The 22,751-nt window shown below is 32.7% G+C and overlaps 1 protein-coding gene across 1 annotated transcript in view; it reads right to left on the reverse strand.

Annotated features, from left to right (window-relative positions):
- Positions 1-18,016: 18,016 nt before the first annotated feature.
- Positions 18,017-22,751, reverse strand: part of LOC129231489 (methyltransferase-like protein 25B) — a 36,480-nt gene continuing 31,745 nt past the window's right edge. Inside the window, exons 10-11 of the mRNA XM_054865817.1 lie at positions 22,255-22,384; positions 18,017-18,156 (exon numbers count right to left, since the gene is read on the reverse strand). Coding sequence (XP_054721792.1) covers positions 18,072-18,156; positions 22,255-22,384 — 215 coding nt within the window. The 3' untranslated portion in view covers positions 18,017-18,071. The remainder of the gene's footprint in view (positions 18,157-22,254; positions 22,385-22,751) is intronic.

Consider the following 22,751-nt stretch of genomic DNA (forward strand, 5'->3'; position numbering starts at 1 on the left):
AATATAATTTTTTTTCTAGAATTGCATTTACATGGCTCGATGCGGAATGAATAGGATTCTACGTACAATATAATAATGAACAAATTAAAAATCACAATTTTTGGACTTACATCAGTCTGGCTCTGAGGTACAGGTATTATGGAAGAGGTATGGAAAGTGTTCACATATGCAGGAAGATTTTATATTCACAAGTACCCCATCTTATCTACCTTACAGCTGACTTTCAAAAGAAGTTGATTCAATTTAAAAAGTTATGTCATAAATTCACTTGCATGTTCATATAATGGTTTGCAACAGCTAAGTTTAGCTCCATAATTAGTTTAAAATATGTTGTTACAAGGAAAGGACATATTGGTAAAATTATATACAACACCCGCTAAAACAAAGATTATGTCACCAAGAGGTAGGACTGGTACTGTCATATTTTGAGAATTTTAAATATTTTTTGCTTGAGGTTATCTTAGTAAAACATGCCATGTACACATGTGACCCATGTTCAAATGTGCCCCTTTTTCCCCTACATAGTCATAAAAAATGCAAATTAACATCTAAAATACATCATTAAGAGTTGTGCTAAAAATGTTTATTTTTTAAAAAAGAAATTAATAAACTCATAATTAAAAAATCAACTTTAAGAAATCTTACTGTGTTCAAAAAATTCAGGTAGAGTCTTAAAAAATGCAAATTATTATCTTAACTACTAAAGGCAAAACTTGATGAAGGAAACATGAAAAGTTATTACATCATCCCATTTAATTGAAAATTTTCCATCAAACCCCACTTCATACCGGATAACCCCCATATCAATATCAGATTAACTACTGGATATCCTGCAAAAATCTGTCAGATATCCCGTGTACGGTGTGGGCTGGCTGGATCAGATACCGGATTGTTAAAAAAATACCCGGAAACCGAAGTTCCCAAACAATTGGTGCAACATTGTTAACATATTCGCAAAGTAATGACATGAACAGCAAGTACACCAAATTGAATAACAATGTTTATTTTAAATATAAAAACTATAGCAAATGTTCCAATCATGCTTTACTCAGGTAAAGAACTATTCGTTAAAAAATAGCATAAACTATAATAAAAGAACAGAATAAAAAAAATACTATAAAATCATAATAAAAATTGGTAGAGGGAATACATTTCTAGGTTTTTCAAAGTAATGATGCTTGGGTTCAAATCTTCATTTCTTCTTGGCTAAATGCAATGAATTCTCTTCAAGTGGGAAAAACTTGTTTTTTTTTTCTTGAATTAAAACATAGCCACCACCAACTGAACTATTACAATTGTAAATGCCTCAGTGACTTGTGGTTTTCTTCAATTACTTTGGCACCGGAACTCAAAGGATGAAAAGATTAACCAGCAAGTTAACCAATATGACAGATAATTTAATTTATTTAACCTGTCAATATCGACAAACCAGCTGGCGTTTAATGGTAAGATTTCACTAAAAGGTCTTTCTTATATCCTTCTTCATTCATTTGCACAGATGAATGGCTGAAAGGGATCCTTGTAACTGAGAAGCAAAAATTATGTACAGCTCTCTTACAAAATGATTCAGAAACTCACTTTTAAATCATGGTAAAGCAATAACATAGATTAATTTTAATTTTTTTTAACACTAAAAGCAAGACAAAATGATAATTATTTGCAAGCAGGATTAATACTGATTTATTAGCACTGCAAAATGAAAAGTTGTTTTTGAATCTTATGAAATTAAGAATTTCTCACTATTCTAGAACACCTCAAAAACTATTTTACAAACATTTAATATAAAAATTATGTATCAAGCATCAGCCTACTTTTTATATGATACTGTTTTATGTAAACAGTTTTACATTTCGCACATACGCACTATGAGAAATAATACCGCAAATAATCAAATTAAGATTGTTATTTTTTCCAGTAATTTGACAAGGATTCAGTAAAATGTAAACAATCATTTGGCGTCGATATGTACCGGTACTGTCGCCAATGTACCTTTAACCAAAACTACGAATTAATGTAAGAATTAGCCAAATTTACAGGCGAAATTTCAGCACGAACAACAATAAAACTAAAGGTATCACAGCATTTAAGATTTCTTTTTCACGCACTATATCAAACAAATAAATAAACATCGAAAAGGATATCTTTACCGTATGCAAGGAGTATGCATGCTTTCGGCAATCGCTGATTAATCAATTCCTTGAAAATACTCCCTCATTAACCAAATTCTATAAATCTTCATGCAATACAACGGACTTTTAACATCCCATAGACATTTTTTCTCGCTAATAAAGTCCATTATTTAATAAATTTCTTAGTCTTCTACTTCGAATTCAAGCAGGCAGCCATGTTGGATTTGCCCGTTCACTCAGATGCTTTCCTATTGGTCGAAAGACCAACTCTACCCAACTTTATTGCTCGGAAGCTATAAAATTGGACTAAAGGCGGACAATAGAAATGATGACGTCGCTCTTGGCCGAAGCACCTGAGGTATATTGGACTAGTCCGGTATTGGAGTGAATCGGGTGAAAAGTTGCATCGTGTGATAAGCGCTTTAATGATCACCAAATGCAGCTGGACTATTACAAGAGATGGTCCTTCTTTGACGTACAAAACGCAATCGAAAATGAAGCTTTTACAGCAATAAGCCAAAAGCAACCACCGCTTTCCGAAGGATAAGCATTGTTTCATAAAACAGGACCTATTTAATAACATTTACTGCACAGGATTTTTTTTCCTTTTTAACATTACCTTTAAATCAATGTGTGGTTGCTGTGCATCTTTCTCCAGTGGACTTTTATGCATCTTGAAAACAAGAGCTAATAAAAAAAATCCACTACCATATTCGTTTTTCTCGAATCAAAATTAGTAGGAATTGACTATTTAAAACCAAGATGCAGTAAAAAGTTCTTTTTTTTATTGACTACTGTAATTTAAAAGATTTTAAATTTTTAACAATAACTTAAAAGAATGGATGCGTGTACACACTAGTACGAACGAGTGTTAGAAATAACACTTCTTAAATGAGTAGTTTTTCGAATATTTCAACATGCATAAAAGTATGGGAAACGTGGAGATTACTTTCAAATGTAAGAAAAGGTGATATTTTTATTTGCGTCTGCGTTCTGCGTTTTCTTCTGGATTGGACAATAGCAATGTGAATCTTCAGTGGGCAGAGTTTAAGGAAAATCTAGTGAAAACGGTTGGGGATCATGTTTCCTTTAGGAGAAAGGGTGTCAACACTAAAATTTGGCAATGTGCTTCTCCAGGGAAACTAAAGACGCTCTAAATTACAAGCAAGCCGCTTTTCATAGGTTTAAAGAAACTGGTCACAGTGCAGATAGGCTCCAATATTGTAAGGCAAGGCATAAATTTAAATATTTGGTACGGATTCAAAAAAAGAGAGTTGGAGCAAAGACTGGCAGATAACATAAACAGGAATCCCAAGAGCTTTTTTTGCATACGCTAATTCGGGGAAAGTTCGAAATAGTCATATTGGACCACTGGTTGATGAGCACAGAATTTTAATTCAAGACGATAGTGATATTGCTAATATTCTTAAAAACTTTTTTTCGTGTGTTTTTAACGATAACTGTATCTCAACAGTTGACTCCAACAAGACACAAGCTATAGTACAGCTTGAGGACTGTATTTTCCAGGGATGATGTTTTACTTCATTTGAAAAAAATTAAAGAGACTAAGGCTCCGGGACCAGATAATATTTATCCAAAAATTTTAGTTGTATGTGCAGAGGAATTAGCAGATGTAATTGTAAATATTTTCAATGCTTCTTATAACTTGGGGACAATGCCAGAGGACTGGAAGCTGGCTAACATTACACCGCTCTTCAAGAAAGGGTCTAAAGGGAGTGCGGGAAATTATAGACCTGTAAGTCTAACTTTGGTGGTTTGCAAAATTTTTGGAACATTGATAAAAATTAAGATAGTAAATTTTTTAGAGACTAATAATATATTTACTAGTTTTCAGTACGGTAGGAAAGGTAAATCTTGTGCAACTAATTTATTACATTTCTGTGACAAAGTTACCATGGCTTTGGACACTAAGAAGCCTGTAGATGCTGTTTACATTGATTTTCAAAACGTTTTCGATAAGGTACCGCATGTTGCTCTACTTAGCAAATTAGCTGATATAGGAATAGGAGGGAAAACTTTCATTTGAGTAAAAAAATGGCTAACTGGAAGGAAACAAAGGGTGGTTGTAAGGGGAAATTATTCTAATTGGAGTGAGGTTTTAAGCGAGGTTCTTCAAGGATCAGCGTTAGGGCCTGTTTTGTTCATTGTTTTTATGAACGATATTCATAAAAATATTTCTGGGAACATTAATTGTTTTGCCGATGATGTCAAAGTTATGGGGAGTGTAGAAAATGAAGAACAAGCAAATCAGCTGCAAGAGGATCTAGATCATATTACGGAGTGGGCTGATAAATGGGGTATGGCTGTTAATGTTGGAAAATGTCAAGTGCTACATTTAGGGCATGGAAATAAGCGTACAAGTTATTATTTTCAAGGTTCGGTCATTAGTCAGGCAGAAAAAGTTACTGATCTAGGCGTCTTAATAAGTCAGGATTTAAAATTTATCAACACACACAGTGCAGCATAACTAGTAACAAAGTCAATAAGATGCTTGGGTTTATCAATAGATCTATTTCAAACAAGTCTAAAGAAGTTCTTCTGCCCCTATATAGAAGTTTGGTAAGACCTCATTTGGAGTATGCTGTTCAGTTTTGGTCTCCTTATCTTAAGAAAGATATTAAAGTATTGGAAAGGGTTCAAAGGCGGGCTACAAGGTTAATAAATGGACTTTCTCATTTAGACTATGATTCCAGGCTTAGAAGGCTAAAAATGTACAGTCTTGAGCAAAAGAAGAGACCGAGGGGACATGATTCAGTTGTTTAAATTTATTAAAATGAAAGATGTTATGGGGGTTAATATTAGCACTGAAACCAGGACAAGGGATCATTGTTTTAAGCTATTTACATCTCAGGCTAACATGGATATTAGGAAAAATTATTATTTTAGCAGGGTAGTGGAACCTTGGAATAGCTTACCGGAAGAGGTGGTAATGAGCAAAAGAGTAGATAGTTTTAAGAGGGCCATTATCTTCACTGGGTATTGTAAATTGACTAGAACCAGTCTAGCTGAACCCAGAGCCTGTTGCTGGTCGTCACATTTGTATTTGTATAAAACTCCCCCTCAAAACCTGCCCTCATAATTCTGTCCTTGCCTGCTGTGCACCCAACAGCAGCCCTGGTCCAGCATTTAGGAGGGAGAGCAGACGGGGGCAAATACCTCCTCTTCCCTAGGATTTAAGAAAAAAAGCATTTATTTAAGTGTTTTTACTATTTTCCCAGTAAGCAAAATATCTTGCCTCAGTATTGCATAAAGGACATGCAAGAAAAATCATCTTGCATTAATGCTGCCTCAATGTTGTTATGTTACTCCATTTATGCTGTCAGCAGGCTGCCACAATATTGACTGACAAGGTGTATGCAGCATAATATCAGGAAAATATCAAGGTAGGCTGCTTTTGTAATATTGCATACGTATTGATATGACAGGATAATATCAAGATGTTGTCATGACAGCATGAAATCAAGGTCTAGGCAAGATGATCTTGCTTTTGTAATCTTGCATGCATATTGATATGACAGGATAATATCAAGATGTTGTCATGACAGCATGAAATCAAGGTCTAGGCAAGATGATCTTGCTTTTGTAATATTGCATACATATTGATATGACAGGAAAATGCCAGGATACATTGACATGACAGTATGAAATCAGCACGTTTGCAAGGTGTTTTATCTATTTATTTATTTGTATTATTTTCACTTTAAACTTCATTCATTGAATTAAATTTCATTCTTTAATTATTTCTGTTATTCTTCAAGATAGTTTTCTAGCCTAAGAATATTTCCTTAAAGCTGACATCTGATCGGAAATTCATATAAAGGTATTAATAGTACTCGCAATTTAATTTAAAAAATGAAAGTTTCTTCGTTTTGGGTAATACTTGACTTATTTTTTAATTCATGCTTCTAATTGTATTATAAAGACATAAAATGTCTAGTTAGGAATAATTGCGGAAGTTTTTATAACACATTTAAGAGTAAAGAAAGCAAAATAATAAATAAGTAAATAAATACAATAAAGTACATTTCCAAATGGATGTCAGCATTGAAAATATCCCATGGACAAAACACATGAATTTATCTTAAAGAATAACATAAATAACCATTGAATAAAATTAATCTTACTCATGAGATTGAAGTGATAATACAAAATTCTGGGCTTCATGTCCTTTGTTTCAAAGTCTAGGGACGAAAAAAGTTATTTTCGACCATTTCTAACATTGATCGCACATCGTCTGCGATATGACTTGTTTAGTACTATATTAATAAACAAATGCAATTATCACTCATTCATAAGTTATTCCTAAAACAATACTATTCCACACTAATAACTAAGCAACCAACTTAACGAAGCCTAAAGAACGCAACGCCAACGCCACGTGCAGCTCCTCTGAACCGACTGAATCGTAGGATAAAGGAGGGAGATGTGCCAGCAATGCTAGGGACGCTGGGTAGAAAGAACTGTGCGCATGCGCAAGTATCAACGAAGGTCCACCTGTTCTATTGTGTACTAATTACCTTGACGGCGACAGCATGAAATCAATACATCTTGACGGCGTCAACATGTATGCAATGTTGTTATTGTAAGGTAATATCAATATTGATATTTTAAGATGAATGCAATGTTGCATACGTGTTGTTATTGTAATATTGCTTTTTAATCTTTATGCAAGCTTTATGCAGTATGAAACACGTCAATATTGACGCCGTCAGTATAATATCAAGATCTGTCAAGGTTGTTGCAAGAAATTTTGCTAGTAGGGTTTTTGTTTTAATTATAAAGCTCTCACTCTCAGTAACATGATATTACTACAACTTCCTGCACCAATCCATTTCACATATAATGTACTAAATGTACAATGCTGTATACTGTAACAACTACAAAAGTAGAATGTTTTGCAGAATATTGTGTTGTTGATGATAAAATGGCTAGTAAAATGTGTTGATAGTTTTGGAAAAACAGTATTTAAAATTATTGGTCTATATTAATAATAACCCAGAGAGGAAATTTCCTATCCCTTGTCCTCGGTTGTTTCCGCCCGTACCCGGCCGAGTTCTGCAAATTCAGGGGTGGTGGGTAGAAGAAGACACCCTACTGCGAGACCTCCCCGAAGAAGACCCTTTCTTCTAGCCGATAGCTATTTAGCAAGTGATAGCGACAACTGCATGAATGGGAAGCTGCTAATGACTTGATGTCGCTTGGCTTCCTCAAAAAATGAGAAAAGATGAATGCGTTGTACGATTTCGTTTCAATTTCCTCCACTTCTAATCCTCACTTTTTTGTACCACTTTTTTAAAAATAAATTCTATTCTAGGATTTATAAATTAATGTTTTGTATAATTTTTATGATAATTCGTACAACATTAAAGCACAAACTTTGCAAATAACTGCATATACATGCTTCAGGTTTACAAGGAACCTCGAAACACGGGTGTGCAATTACTACTTGCAATATTTCGCCATCTATTAACCTTTTCTATTTTCATTATTTTTATTTTCAACCCAAATGTAATTATTTCTTTCCAGTTTTAGAAACTTAAAAGTATTACTCAGCAAATCAGAGCTTGGAAGGCATCTAAACAAAACAAATCTGCCCAGAGCTTTAACTTGCTCGTGAAAATATACTGCACCCCACCACACAACTGTTACCCAAACAGTAGCGCCCCACAAAAAGTGAGATAGGAGGTCATAATTCCATAAGGACTTAAAACACACATAACATGTAAAAATGTATGCATGGTTCAACCAACTCCAGTATTCAGGTCGCACGGGTGACTAAAGAAGATGCCTTAGATACTAGTTCTCTCAGAATGGTCAAAAGAAAAGAATTTTGTAACGACATTATACAATTTACAAACTACCGTATTATCCACTTTACCTTTAGAGTTCAAAATTTTGAGTAAAGTGATACTTGCTAGCAATATAATATATATTTGCACTTATAAAAATTTAATCACAAAATAGCATTTTCTAGTTTTCTTCTGAACAACATGTTATTCATTAATTTAGGAAATTCAGTCAGTTTGTCAACATGTAAATTCAGAACCATGATTTACAAAAAAAAAAAAAAAAAAAAAAAAAAAAAGGTGAAAAATGACAATCTGCTTAAATCTTCAAAAACAGTTGTCTCTGAAGTGGGATAAACAGAAATTTCTAATGGCGCTAAGTCACATTGTAATATTCCTTTAACGATTGTAGTGTAACAAACACCAAAAAATCGGATTTAATTCTTTCCTAAATTCATTTAATCAATTTAAAAAGACATTATCTCTTGCTTTCAGTAGCACATCCCACAACTTTGTTTCCTTGAAAATATAAATTAATTGTTAAATTCTTTAAACAAATTAAAGTACATATTTACTTCTGTATAAATGGCATTATTCAGGAAAACATCATCAGAATAAATTTTAGGGAATATTTCTTTTAAATCATGTCATACAGCATTTTACTTACTGATAAATATAAAGAAAATCTAAATCTGTGCTTCTACATCTGTTGCACTTACACTTTTAGCACTAATTAAGAATTAATTGATTTTTTAAGAGAAAACAAATGTCACCTCCTTCCCCCAATATGAAATTGTTGTCAATAATAATTAAGCGATTTCAGAGTTGCATCAAAACAAGAAAACTTTCGTTCAGTACAGATTTATCTATCTTGCATTTCTATGTTAAAAAGTTGTATGCTCTCATCTTTATCATATTCGATTAGCTAGTTATATACGATAACCATGGCAACTTGTGTGTTTGTGGGTTGGAGGGGCGGGGGGGGGGGGGGGGGGCAATTTTACCTTACTTTCAAAAGTAAAGGGGCCTTGCTCTCTCACTTTTCAGAGTTAAAAATTAACAATCGACTGAAAAATTATTTCTACTCGGATTGATTTTACGTATTAATTTATTTTGCGGGAATAAAACCAAAAAACTCCAAAAAAAAAAACTGAATTTTTCTTATGTTATTCCATTGGAATGAAGATTATAATTGGAAGAGTTCATGGCCGGATTTGGAAGTGTGGAGGCCCCGGGGCAAACGAAGGAGTGGAGGCCCCTAATCAGGGTTCGAAAAGATCATCATATTTTCGAAAATATCCGATACTTTGATATACCGTAGAAGACCATTATAACGCCGACCTATAGAACGCAATTCTCTATAAGCCGTACAACTTTCCAGAAGTAAACAATAGGTTTTGAAGTTAAAAAAATACCTCTGTTTTGCTATGCAAACATAAAAATTGTTATTTTGAAACAGTTTTTCATCTTTCCATCTTAATCCAAAGCTTTTAAATGGAAATTAGTACCCCCCCTTACAGTAAACAGAAAATACCAGATGGCTCTTGCAAATGCAGCTGTTATGCAAACCAAGAAGCTAGCAGAAGTGCAGGATAATGCACTTTCGTTTCATTGTGAAACATATTTATTTGTGAATAACTAATTGTAATATTGGTGCTTTAATACTCATTGCAGATAAAACTCATTCTGAAGTGCTAATATAGAGACATATTCTGAACTTTAGTTTCAAAATTTGTGAAATGACCTATATAACGCAAAAACCTGTATAACGCAAAAGCTCTGGTCTCAAGGTGTGCGTGATAATGATCTTCTACTGTATATCCGAATATTTTGATATAATGTACATATCCGATATTTTCGACCTGTGAAAGCTAGGATATTTTGTAAAAATTTTATTGTGCAGGCCCCGGGGCAGTAGCCCCGCCTGCCCTCCACTAAATCCGGCTCTGGAAGAGTTAGTCTACGGTGGCTATTCATCCCAAATTTTGACGCCAAACTCCATTTTTATCTGTCATTTAATAAGTAATGTCAAAATCCAATTACATAGACTAGTTTTATTTTAAAAAAGAAAAAAAGGGGGGAAATAAATAAGATTTCGTGGCTTCCCCACTAAGCATTCTCTTAACCCCCGTTTTTTGAGGAAAAGATTTTTTTTTTTTTTCATTATTACTCTTGAAAAATTATCTTTCTATTATTTTCTTTTAACTTTCCTTTTTTTTTTCTCCTGACTGGGATAGCTTTTATTACTTGTCCGTAGTATACTCAGAAATGGAAAAAAGATAGGGGTGCAATTTCTTCCAAATGTTTGAAAATAGTTTCAAAAACATTCTTTCAGTAATTATTCTCATCAGTTTGTGCAAATGGAATTGATTGAAATTGGAAAATTTAAATTATTGCATAATAAATCTTAAGCTTGTGCTTGAACTGTAATGTTCTTATTTATGATTAATATCATCTACGCGTTGAAGGCGGCTAATATATGTGTGTAAGATATATTAAGATTTGCAATCAATATGCGAAAGTTAAGGGATTTGGGAATCAACCCGGCAAACCTTCTCTCGCCATGCCCCTGTTACATATATTTTTTCTGATTTTCTGTAATTCTAAAATATGTCTCTTAAAAATCTAAAAAATATTTATATTTCTGAAAAAAGAATGTTTTATAATTTTATTATAGCCTTTTTCAATAACTTTATAAAAAAGGAAAACATGTATTAAAAAGAACTATATGTTTTATAATTTATTATTCTGCAGAAGAATAAAAGTTATTGGCTGTGCTCAAACTTTTTTAATCAATCGAAATCGGGAGAAATGTTTCCAAAAACTAAAGCTGCTAGAAAGGTTAGGCATTTTGCGCTGTAGGCTGAACATGATATCCAAAAAAAAAACGAACTTATTAGCAATATGGTTAGGAACTGATGGAAAGTCACGCTGTGAGACCACCTCAAAGATCCTTTCTTCCGACCGAAGTATTTTCAACTGATGGGACAAGTGACAGTGATGTACAATTCCCAATGGCAATACAACTACAAGGATTGATAGCTAATAACTTGTAAAGATGCCCGCATTTCGGGAGGAAGGGGGAAATGAAGAAACTTTTATATTCATTCTTTTTCATTCACGCGACTTGCTCTACTTTTTCCCTTTGAAATTCTTCATTCCGAAGTTGCTATTGATTTTTGAATATTTTTTTTGCAATTCAGATGTTTTATTCCTAATTTTAAAACATCCCATGTGTTTATAGATCGCAGACAGCTGAACCAACATACGCGATAAACACTAGTCTAGGGAAATAGCGAAAAAGGCTGCAAGCCTGAAGTGCGACAGCGATTAAGGTGACAGCTTACCACGCCTCCTGTAATTAGTGCACACAAGAACTGACGAGATGCTGCCGAAGGGGGTCTCAGAGTGGACGATTCCATTTCCAAAATAGCTTGATCGAAAAAGTCAGGACCTAACTGTAGTAAAAAATTCCCCCCTTCCCGGTCTTAAAGAGTTAAAGGAACTTCATTGTCATTGGTGCGTAACAGTTTTAAGAAATAAACCAAAAGAACTGCTAATTTCTAGTTATGCATGAGGTCATTGATTTATACTACCAGCTTCTTTTTTTTTATACATTTGAATCGATCCCTCGTCCCAACCTCATTGAAAAATGTGAAAGATCTTGCCTCCTTTATAAGCCCTCCCCCCAAAGTTCTGATTTCTCACAGTGTATCCTCTCCCCCCCCCCACTTTGGGTACGAGTCTATTTACATACCTATTTTTAAACTAGTAACAGCTTTGAGGAAAAAAATGCTAAAATTTCAGAATACAAAGCAGAAGTGTCTAATCTCATCATTGGAGACACAGATAAGTTAGTTGACTTACTGTTTAACATGGGCGGATCCAGGGAGGGGGACATGGAGGCCATGGCTCCCTCGGAGATAATTTTAAGAATAGTTAAAATATCCTTTTTAGAGCAAAAATGCAAAACATTTCCCCTATAATGCATACAAAGTCTAACAATAAGGAAAACAATGAGAGGGGGGCCATGACCACCCTGAAAAAGTTTCAAAAATAGTTAAAAACCTTTTTTAGAGCTAAATATAAAAAAATACTTATTATTCCTTTAAGTCTAACAATAATACAAAAACAATGCTGAGAAAGTTTCTAGTATAGTTTTTTAAACCCTCTTTGCTAGCTCAAATAAAAAAAAAAAATTCATTGTAATTCATATGAAGTCTAACAAAAATGGAAACAGAGGGAGGGAGGGTATGGCAACCCCACGAAAATTTCAAAAGTGTCAAATGTGTACCAAATATTTGAATTCATTTAGCATAATTAGCTAGACTTGTTAGATGTGTTTAGTTCCCCCATGGGGGAAAGAAAAGGGATATGTGTTAGTAAGTGTCCGATAAAAAGTTATGCACTTAATGATTGCGCATTAAGTTAAAGTTAGATTTAAGTTTTAACCTGGCTTTTTGTTGTACTATGTAATTATTCTTCATTCCCTTTTTAATATGGGACCCTCCAAACCACTCCTTTTCCTCTTGTTAATATTACCAAAGATCGTCTACAAACCACGTTTTAAAAAATAACCTGTAAAAGTTTCCAGGGGAGGAGTCCCCCACCTTTCATTTTCGCCAACACCATTCAAGATCTTCCTAAATTTTGTTTTAATCGCTTGAGTTTCAAAATGTTTTCTGGGGCAGAACGCCTCCCTCCCTAACATTATTGAAAGTCTTCAAGAATTATGTTTCTGAGGCTTCAATTTCGAAAAATTACTGGTCCTCTAAAAGTTACTCGTGAATCATGGATTGGCTACATTTGCAATTTAAAGAGTTCAATTTTGGAAAAAATTTGGGAGTGGACCTCAGAATCTCTTGAACCTCTAACCTTACCAAAGATAGTCTAGAATGCGTTTTTAAGCCTATAAATTAGTAAAATTTCCTGGGATGGGCCTTTTAATCTCTTCTCTCCTTAGCATCACCAAAAATCGTCTAAAACTTTTTAGAGCTACAATTTCGTGGGAAGCGCTCCAAACATCTCCCCCCCCCCCTACAATTACCATAGGTAATTAGAATGCATCTTTAAGACTGCATATTAGAAAAATTTCTTGGTGTGGGCTTTCAAATTTCTCCTCCATGCCTTGCTTTTTAAAACATATTTTGAAAATCTTTGTTAATACAGGTCAACAAGCTAGAATTTTTCAAAGTGCAAGTCTAAGACAAAAACAAATAAGAGTACCCATTATATACCTACATGTACCGTTGGAAAACATTAAGATAAAAGCTATAATTCACAGAAAAATATTGAATACCAAGTAAAAAATTTGGATCTTGTATCAAAAAATATTAGAACTGTTTATTCAAATAGCAAAATTATACAAGTATAAAACATATAGCCCCTACATCATATGAAGCCAAACTTGGATAGGTAAGTTGTAATTTCTCTGCAGGAGTACCATGTTTAAAAACTATAAACATCAGATATTGTTCCCTATCCGTTAAGCAAAAAAGAGATTATTTCCCTCTTACAGTTTCTGAAAATAAATATTGGAATATAATTCTGAAGAACAACTGGTCCTTTTTCCATTCATTGAACACACAATAACGCATAGTTCCGTGGGGAAATACTTGGATCAAAAATGGGTACAAGGCAACTATTATAACCTGCAAATAGAACATACTTATTACACATAGCCCTGCAAATACTTATTATACATACAAGTATTCTGTAGTCAAAAATATATAAGCAAATAAAAGTACAAAACGGTAACTTGTATAGCAAGTATTTTATATATGGTTGCTCCACTAGTTTGCCAGTGAAATAGTCATAGTTAAGAACTTAGTGCACAATCATAGTGAATAGTCAATGAAAAATAATACACAACATTTATCTTTGTTTAGCAATTTCCCATAGCATAATGAATTTCCTTACCAAACTGCATTAATAAACAAGAAAAGAAAAGGGAACACTAAATTTCCCTGAAAGTGAACACTCAAAGACCAAATAAAATATCCCAAAAGACTTAAAATACTTATATGTGGAAAGCAGTTGGACCACTCCACTTTCTTTTTTTTTTCCTGATGGGAAGCAATATATAAGTTGATTAATTTATCTTACGAAAGACAAGATATCTATCGAAAGATCTTACTAATCGATTCAAAGACCTAAAGTGGGTCCTCTAAATAGTTAGTGCGAATGCTTCTGTCAGTGACGTATAATTGAAGGAAAAGAATATACACTAGGGTGGTCTAAAATGATATGAAAACAAAAATAATGCTAAAAATATTTATCTCCACATTGCTGCAATTGTTCTACAATGCAAAGTAAATTACAAAACCAAAATTTGGATCAATTGGAGAATGTTCAGGGGGTCACAATGAATTGACAATTCTAAGATTTTATTTTTGATTAGTAAAAACTTCACAGATTACCAGGTAATTTTACAAATCAGCCAACCATTATAACTTAGGAAAATTACTAAGATGTCTTCCTTCTACTAGACAGCAGCATAATCTCAGTGTATTTAGCTCATTAAGGCATGTTTTTCATTAGTGTAGTTTTCTAAGTCTAGAGTTTGACTTTGGATAAGTTGTCAGCATCTTAGGCACAATCAGATGTCATCACATAAAGCCACCAGAGACCGTAACAGATAATGACAAGTCAAGTGTACGTTCTAAAAATCCATTTTTTCATTGCAGAATCTGAAGTTGTGGTTTTCGGATCCCAACTTTATTGTTCTCAAGACTAAAGTGAGCAAAACGAAAATTGTGAAAGACAGTTGATAGAGGCCATGTTCAGATTAAAATATATAATACCAGTATCACATAAAATGAAGACGAATTTCAGTACCTTCTTCTATTTGTTCAACTGCACAGGGAAAAGTTTCCAACTTCAAAGGTGAAGCTGATGGCCGATTATGCCATCAAATTTTAGTAAACAGGAGCAAAGTGTTGTATGAAACATTAGCATTTCAGAAACCTGAATCATATTTACTAGAAATGAAAAATACCTTTTCAACAATATTTTTGCATTTATCTATATCAGCTGTAAAGATTTTTCACCAAGAAATTGGAGGTTTAGTAAAAACTTAACTGTTTCTATGCTAAATTAATTTCTTTAAGTGCTAAATCATCGTGAACCCTAAATATTGACCGATTTTTCTGATTCTTTTTCTTAATTCTATAATCAAATTTATCTATTCTGAACTTTCATTGGACCAAACAAAAGTGTTCAGATTATGGGGGTGTTCATTATACAGGGAAACTGGGGAAAAAAATCTGTATTTGCCAGAACCATCAAAATGTGGTTAGAATATCGGGGTGTTCGCATTAAGGATGTTCAAATGGCGACAGTCTACTATATATGGAAGAAGGCAAGCTTGTGGAAACTACAATTTTCAAATTTTTTTATTCTTGAACCAGCCTAATGTACACTACATGTTACATGAAATTATACATGTTACAAATAGTCACAAGAAGTTCTGAAAATTCCTCCTCGTAGTTAGTATTACATGTTTACCATGCAAAACAGATACATGACAGATGATAAAATAATTATTTTTTGATGAAATTGGGAAGAATTCCACATAACTTTTATCAAAAGAAGGAGCAAGCTATTAAGCTGAATATGTCCAACATTTTAACGATTCTGTTAAGATATGAAAGAAAATATTTACGCAGAAAACATACTCTAAAACAATAAGGGAAAGAGAGAATTGTCCATCGTCAAATATAAGTGGTTATCATCACTTTCATCATTCACCATTTACAGTTGTCACACAATACATAATATTGGGCTCTAAAGAGTTGAATAACATTGATTTTGGTACAAATCTGGGCTTAAACAAAAAAATTGTTTTTTTATTACTGAGGTTACTTGATGCTGCTAATGGAACCCTTTTTATGTTTCAGAGAAAAATATGGGATTATTTTAACTTATTTAATGTACTGTCGGTTGAATGTGACTTAGAATTTGTAGAACTTTAGCTAAATTCACGTTAGTGTATGTTGGATTTAGACATCTAACTACATCAGTTGCAGTAAATTATACTATAGAGTATTTATGATTCTGTTCCCACAAGTATATAAGCTTACTTTTCATAACTATACCATATACAAATTATGCACAAAAGACATCCGGTAGTAATTTCTTCTCACACTAAAGATCTTAAATAAGTACTCACATCAATTACATTTACTTTTCATGAAAATCAATTCTCACGAAAAATGCAAATAACATCTACTGCTTACCCCTTTGCATGGGACTGCTGTAATCTATCTGCTCACAGCAGCCCAAGCAAATAGGATCTACAAATCAGATAGTACATGAACGTATGCCTTTAGTCCGCTAACAGTCATAGGCAGTTCACATAGGTGTTTATCAGTTGCTGCCAATAACGAAATACCACTGATACTCTGTTCAGGAGGACACTAAAGCATCAGTGTCTCATCCCCAATGTGTTAAAATACAAAATTGGTATGTTTCTTCCTTTATTTTAAATAAATTACTAATTTAGTGAATTTAAAATTGTAGTAGTGCTATTTCTTGAATCCAGTTCTTGAAAAAGGTAATGGTCCTACCTAAAAAAAATTCTAAAGTGGCGTTCCCTGTTATGCCTCAGCTGTCAGCAAGGAAAGAAATTTTATGTGATGGTTAATAATGTGCAGCATTTGAAAGTAAAATGAAACAGTCATAAGCACCTTGAATGAAAGAAAAAAAATAATGCAATGCAGTGGCACAGGGGGGGGGGGAGGTCGAATTTCAGAGGCTTGGTTTTAACATTATTGCCAAGCTTAGTACAGTAGTTTTTATACATGCAAGGACTTTTATGACCAAAAAAAAAAACCTCGCAAGAAGGTAATTATGGCTGTGCTAGTGATGCAATGTATTTGTTTAAGTGTCATTAACAAGTGATATATTCAATGCAACATAAACATAACATTGCTATGCAACAGCAGTAGCACCATACAATAATAAATAATAAGTTTAAATAATTCAGAATCTTTATGATACACACTGGGAAAATTAAATTTAGCCAAATCTAATTTGCCATATGCACAACCAAAACTTCTTGCATGTTTGTGAATTATCAATGTTTACTGTTGGTATGTATTCAACAATTGCCTACATATTTATCTCCAGTCTTTAGAAACGCTGAATCAATACCATAGCTTGTAATTCTTAGATATGATTACTCAAACCAATTGATGAAAATAATCAGACATTTACTTTATGTAAGAGCAAATGAATCATAAGACAAAACTTAGCCCATATTCTAAGTGGTTTATCTTACTTAAAAAGACTCTAAACTCATTCCTCAAGAATTTAACCAAATTTAAAATCAACTGCAAACGTACGTTCAGGTGAAATATATATTTTCTTGCTTTTCTGGCAGATTATTTCATGAACAAATAAAGGAGAAAACATTTCATCAATGTTTAACTCAAGAAATTTTAAAAATACTTTTACACCAGACTCAATAGATTACCTGTTTAGCTTGAATCTTTATGGCAGAACAATAAAGTAAAATTTTTTGATGATCTAATCTTGCATTAAAATATTAAGAATGCTAAGCGAACTATATACTCGAGGGGTTAACAAAAGTGGGAATGGGCTCACTTTTCGAACACTAGTTTGTATCATTTCTGAAGCTTAACTATTTTTTTTTTTTACATTTAACTGGAAGAACTGCACTGAATGTAAGGTTTAACACTTAGGTTTGTTGTCAAGCTTCAGAAAATATATAAACCTAACATTTTAAAAGTCGGCAAATTCACCCCCTATATGACAAATTCATGACGGTTGATGGAGATGTATTATAATTGAAGCATATACATAATAAATATCTAACTAATTGTATGTTTAGGGGACTATTGTAGTGAAAGTATATTTTTAAACTTATAAACCATATTAATGTTTTAAGAGATATTCTCTTAAATTTAAACACACATACATGCTTTCACAATTAAGTTAGTATTCATTTTACAAAAAAATCTGGTATAACATTTTTTTTTTTTTTTTTTTGTTTTTTAAATACTCACCCTTTTTCATACAAATAAATAATTCGATCAAGCAAAATGAGAGTTTCAACAACAGGTGCTAAAATAAGTCGAACAGAGTAGAATGTCAGCACATTTTTTCCACTTTTTTAAAACAGTCCTGCACTTCTGGTAGGAAAAAAATGTTCTTTTGGGATAAAATATGAAACTTTACTTAAAGCTTTCTCAGCATATCTGAAAATGAGTATTCAAAAAATTATAGAAATTACAACATTATTAATATACTGTAATACATTCAAAAAAAAAAAAAAAAACCTAGTAATTGATCAAACTGAAAAAAAATATTTTGATAATAACTAGCAAGGAAACATTCCTAAACTGAACTAATAGAACTGTGCAAAATTTTTTACAGGTGCTAGTAGATTAAAACAGATACAGTAAAAAGTTGATGAACTAAAAATTAAAATGCAGGAAAATTAATAAAAGTTAACATTTTCATATTTCAAGAAAGTTCCACTTTAAATTTGCACAGCAAAATGCCAATTTCTAAAATGAACTGTCTATGTTTTTTCCTGCATGAGTTTTGATAATACTCATTAATGTTTTTTAGCAGTTTAAAGAAACGTTACTTTTAGATGTTTTCATCCAAAAGTTTTTCAATGTTAAAGTGAATGTATGTTTTCAGTCTAATGGTACATTTCCTAAACTTTTGCTGTAATGTAGGAGAAACAAATTAGTGATCTCAGTGGCAGCCCGAGAGCAAAAGTAGACATCGGCGATGCAGTTTTGTGAGGCCCTTTTAATCAGAAAATATTCTCAGACAAATAATTTGAATTCATAGAATTATTTTTTGTACTAACTATTGGCACTTAGAGTTTCAAATTCACCTCTTAAGTGCTTATGACAAAAACTTTTCCTTGTAGCGCAATTAAAAAAAAAAGATTTTTAGTGGTGGTGGGAGGAGGTGGCACATTGAAGGGGAAAAACGATCTGATAGGAGGGGGGTCCGGGGGCTCTCCCCCGTAAAAAATTTCAAATTTGTGGTTTAAAAAACGCCATTTAAGGCGTTCTTTGCCTTAAATATTAGGGGAAAAAAGTTACAGGAATCTCAGCCGAAATTTCTAAAAATTGAAGCTTGCAATTATATGCCATATTTATTGACTTTAGGATTACAGACTGTCCCCAATTGATTCTTTTCTTTAAAAATAAGTCTAAATCAATTCCTCCCCCTGAAAGTTCTTGAATTTGAAGTTTCAAAAACAGAATTTTAGACAAACTTTGAAGATTTTTTGGGAAGGAGTTTCTGGAGCTCTTCCGGGGGAAAAATTTTGAAAATTGTGGTTCTAAAAATTTAAGGCAATATTTTATATTTAGGAGTCATTCAGCCAAAACTTTTGTTAGTGCCAGTTTAAAAAACTACTAATTGTTTATGATATAAAAAGAAAGGCGGTATATGGGGACCCCTTGCCCGAATATTATCTGAAATTCAAGCCTTTAAAACGTGATTCGTAAAGCCATATTTTGTAATATTAGGTTCCGTAATTTTTAAAAGTAAAGCTCCAAAAATGCAATTTTAGGCGATTTTCATTGTTGTTGAGTATTTGGGGGCTTTAAGCTGGAAATATTGCAAAATTGAAAATCTGGAAACGAAATTTCAGATATTCTATAATGCTTTCGGTGTGTGTGGGGGGGGGGGGGAGTTGGAGGAGCAGCATTTCGAATATTTTCTTATTTTTAGACAAACTAGGGGAAAAAATAGAAAAGAAAAAGGATTGGGGTGGAGGAAAGAGCTAGCTGAACAATAAGCTGTAACTATTGAATATTTTTTAATTCAAAGATTTCTTTTTAAAACAAATTTCACCTCATTAATTTTTTTTTCAAAAATATAAAATAGATGAAGCTTGATGTAGAAACTTAAAGAAAGACAGATAATTGCAACAGTTTCAAATCTTTTGCCCGCATCAGGAAAATCGATGATCAGGCATGGCTCAATTGTACAATCATTTAGAAAAGACCCCCACAGTCAGGCCCTGCATTTGCTTAGGCTGGCTATGTGCAGTCTCCCCTTCATGCACTATTTTGATTACTTTTCTGTTTGTTGTATTTAATAAGAGCTTCAATTGAAAGCATGGAAATTTCTTAAAACTTCTGAGAATTTTGCGAGGCCCTATCTGCGCTGAGGCCGTCGACAGCGCCGTCACTGAGAGATCTGCACCCTTTCGTTCTGCTCTCAATACTGAAAAGTATTTCACGCGAAATTTTAAACTTCTAATCTGTATGATTTGCATTTAAAATTTTTGGCATGCATTTTTGAGTTTTTTTTTTTTTATATTAAGGCAGTCTAAGGAAATCAAAGTTTTGCTATGGGCCTATTAGATCACCAGATCTTATTTCTGTTTAGCAGAAATGAGACACAACTGGATGTAAAATATTTCATTTAGAACTAATTTAAATACTTTTTAATATGTAATAAAACTACTGACTTGAATGAACTCATGCAATTAGGTATAAAAATCTATACCATAAGATGATGACAAAATATAGACTGTACACAACAGAATACATATTACTACATGCTTATATATAACAACACTAGACTATGCCAGTTATAAGTGTATCAAAATTTATTCCTCATATAACATCATTGCATACATAAATTTATACTAATGATCTAAAAGCTCAAGGTAGTTAATTTGTAACAATAAATGCCAGGTATAAACTGTATTCCACGAATTCAGTTCCTTTTGAAGATAAAATTTCTTTAATTATCAATGTAAAAATACACATAAAATGCAAAATACACATGTGAACTGTCAGTTTAAAAAAAAAAAGAAGAAAAATGTTAGCATTAGTTTTCCAATGTAACAAAACACTACATTTACCTAAAATTTTGCATTGATATTATACAGAGTTTGTAAAAGATAAAAGTTGCTAAACTTTTGTATAAATGTTACATTAAAATAGTAAGAAAAATATTAAATTAAAGCACAGGAATGCTGTCCACTGGGTAACTTAGGCCTTTTTGGGGGGTAAAACTGATGAAACAAATAAAAAGTCAATCAGTACTACCAGTAATTATTAATTGAATCCAGTGCTGCCTTGACTGGGCCTTTGAAACAAATAAATGATAATCACTCTCCTACGACAGTATAGGCAATCTTTTTATTTGTTGGGTGAATGTTATCCACCAAGGCCAAAGTTGATGAACCCAATTGATGGTACTTGGTTAAAATACAAAAATTATTTCCATTTAAAATAAGATTACTGCATAATCGAACAGCAAACTAGCCTCTACAGTCGTAATAATATTTATTATTTATTTAAAAACTTTTTGAAACAGTTTTATTAGTTGGAAACAAGTGCTGAAAAGCTTCAAACTTTAAAGCTTAACATAGCAGCCTTATTTCATAAACGCTTAACCTATGACAACATTATAACAGCCCTTTCAAATTTGACAAAAAAAAAAAAAAAAAAAAAAAAAATGGCCATGAATAACTGAATGCAGATAGATGTACAACATTTTAACTTAATAAGAACAAAATCTATTTTTACACATTCCCATCTTTTTCTTTCCCCTTCTTTTCAATGACATCACATCTCCTATGGTCACCAAACCTGAGTAGTTGAAACCTGATTTTTACATCTACATTACTTACGTTCATAAATGAGTTACCGGATCAATCTTGTTTGAAAAAATCCCCTATGAATTTCTAGCATAACCTAGCTTGATCTGTTTGCACCATTTGCTCGTGTATGAATGTAATCTAATGAACAATCAGTTTTTTAGTTTTCACAAGCATTTTTTACATACACTGTTATTGTTTCAGCTGTAGTTTAAATGTATGCAAGTGTTATTGATCTTGCTAAGCTATTGACATACACTACAGTATTGTTTTTATCTATTTTGCAGACTATCTGCAAATTCGCCTATCCGCAATTACCGTGCCACCCTATTCCGCGGATAGTACAGAGTTTTTTACTATAGTTACTAAATCATGATTCTTGATTCAGACATCTAATGATGCAGGTATAAATTTAAATTTTACCTAAACTATACATATTTTAAAGCTAGCAAGAAACTATGTCAGGAGTTCTTTTTATGCAAACTTAATATCTAAAAAAAAAGAAGAAAAAAAGTTTGTTAGGGATTTTTTATTGTAAGTTATTACTATTTATACACTAACCAAAAATTAGTACTAAATTCTTAATCAAGAGTCATCTACTGTTCATATGATTGCTTCACAAAAAGTGCTTTAAAAAGAAACATTTTAAAAAACACAAATGTTTATAAAAAAAAAAAAGTAATGGAAAGAAATTAATTAAATGACTTACTCAGAGAATTCTAAATATTCTGCATTCTTTACACCTCTAAGGCCCATATGTTTTGAGTTTGGATAAAACTGGAGAATACATTTTTCTAAAGTAGCTCGATAACAATGAATTTTTAATGATGCTGCTTCATCTGCAAGGAAAAAAGCATAGTAGTTAAATATAAAAATACTAGTGGTACCTGCACGGCTTTGCCCGTAGTAGAAAATTAAAAGATCATTTGGTTCACCTGTATATTTACAAATAATGGATGATGAATTTCTCGCCAATTTGCTATGTTAAATGGCTTGCCCATTTTACGGTTCCACATTATGATAATTTCGTAATCTTCTCTTCCACGTTATGATAATGTAATGGGTAAAATGTTCTTAAAATTGGAATAGAAAAAGAACAAAATCGAATTTTCGAAAAATCGCTTTGAGGTGCACATCCTAATGCTACAAACTAACTTTGTGCCAAATTTCATGAAAATCAGCCGAACGGTCTATGTGCTTTGCGCA

The sequence above is a fragment of the Uloborus diversus genome, chromosome 10 (genome assembly GCF_026930045.1).
Source record: "Uloborus diversus isolate 005 chromosome 10, Udiv.v.3.1, whole genome shotgun sequence".
Classification (NCBI taxonomy): Eukaryota; Metazoa; Arthropoda; class Arachnida; order Araneae; family Uloboridae; genus Uloborus; species Uloborus diversus.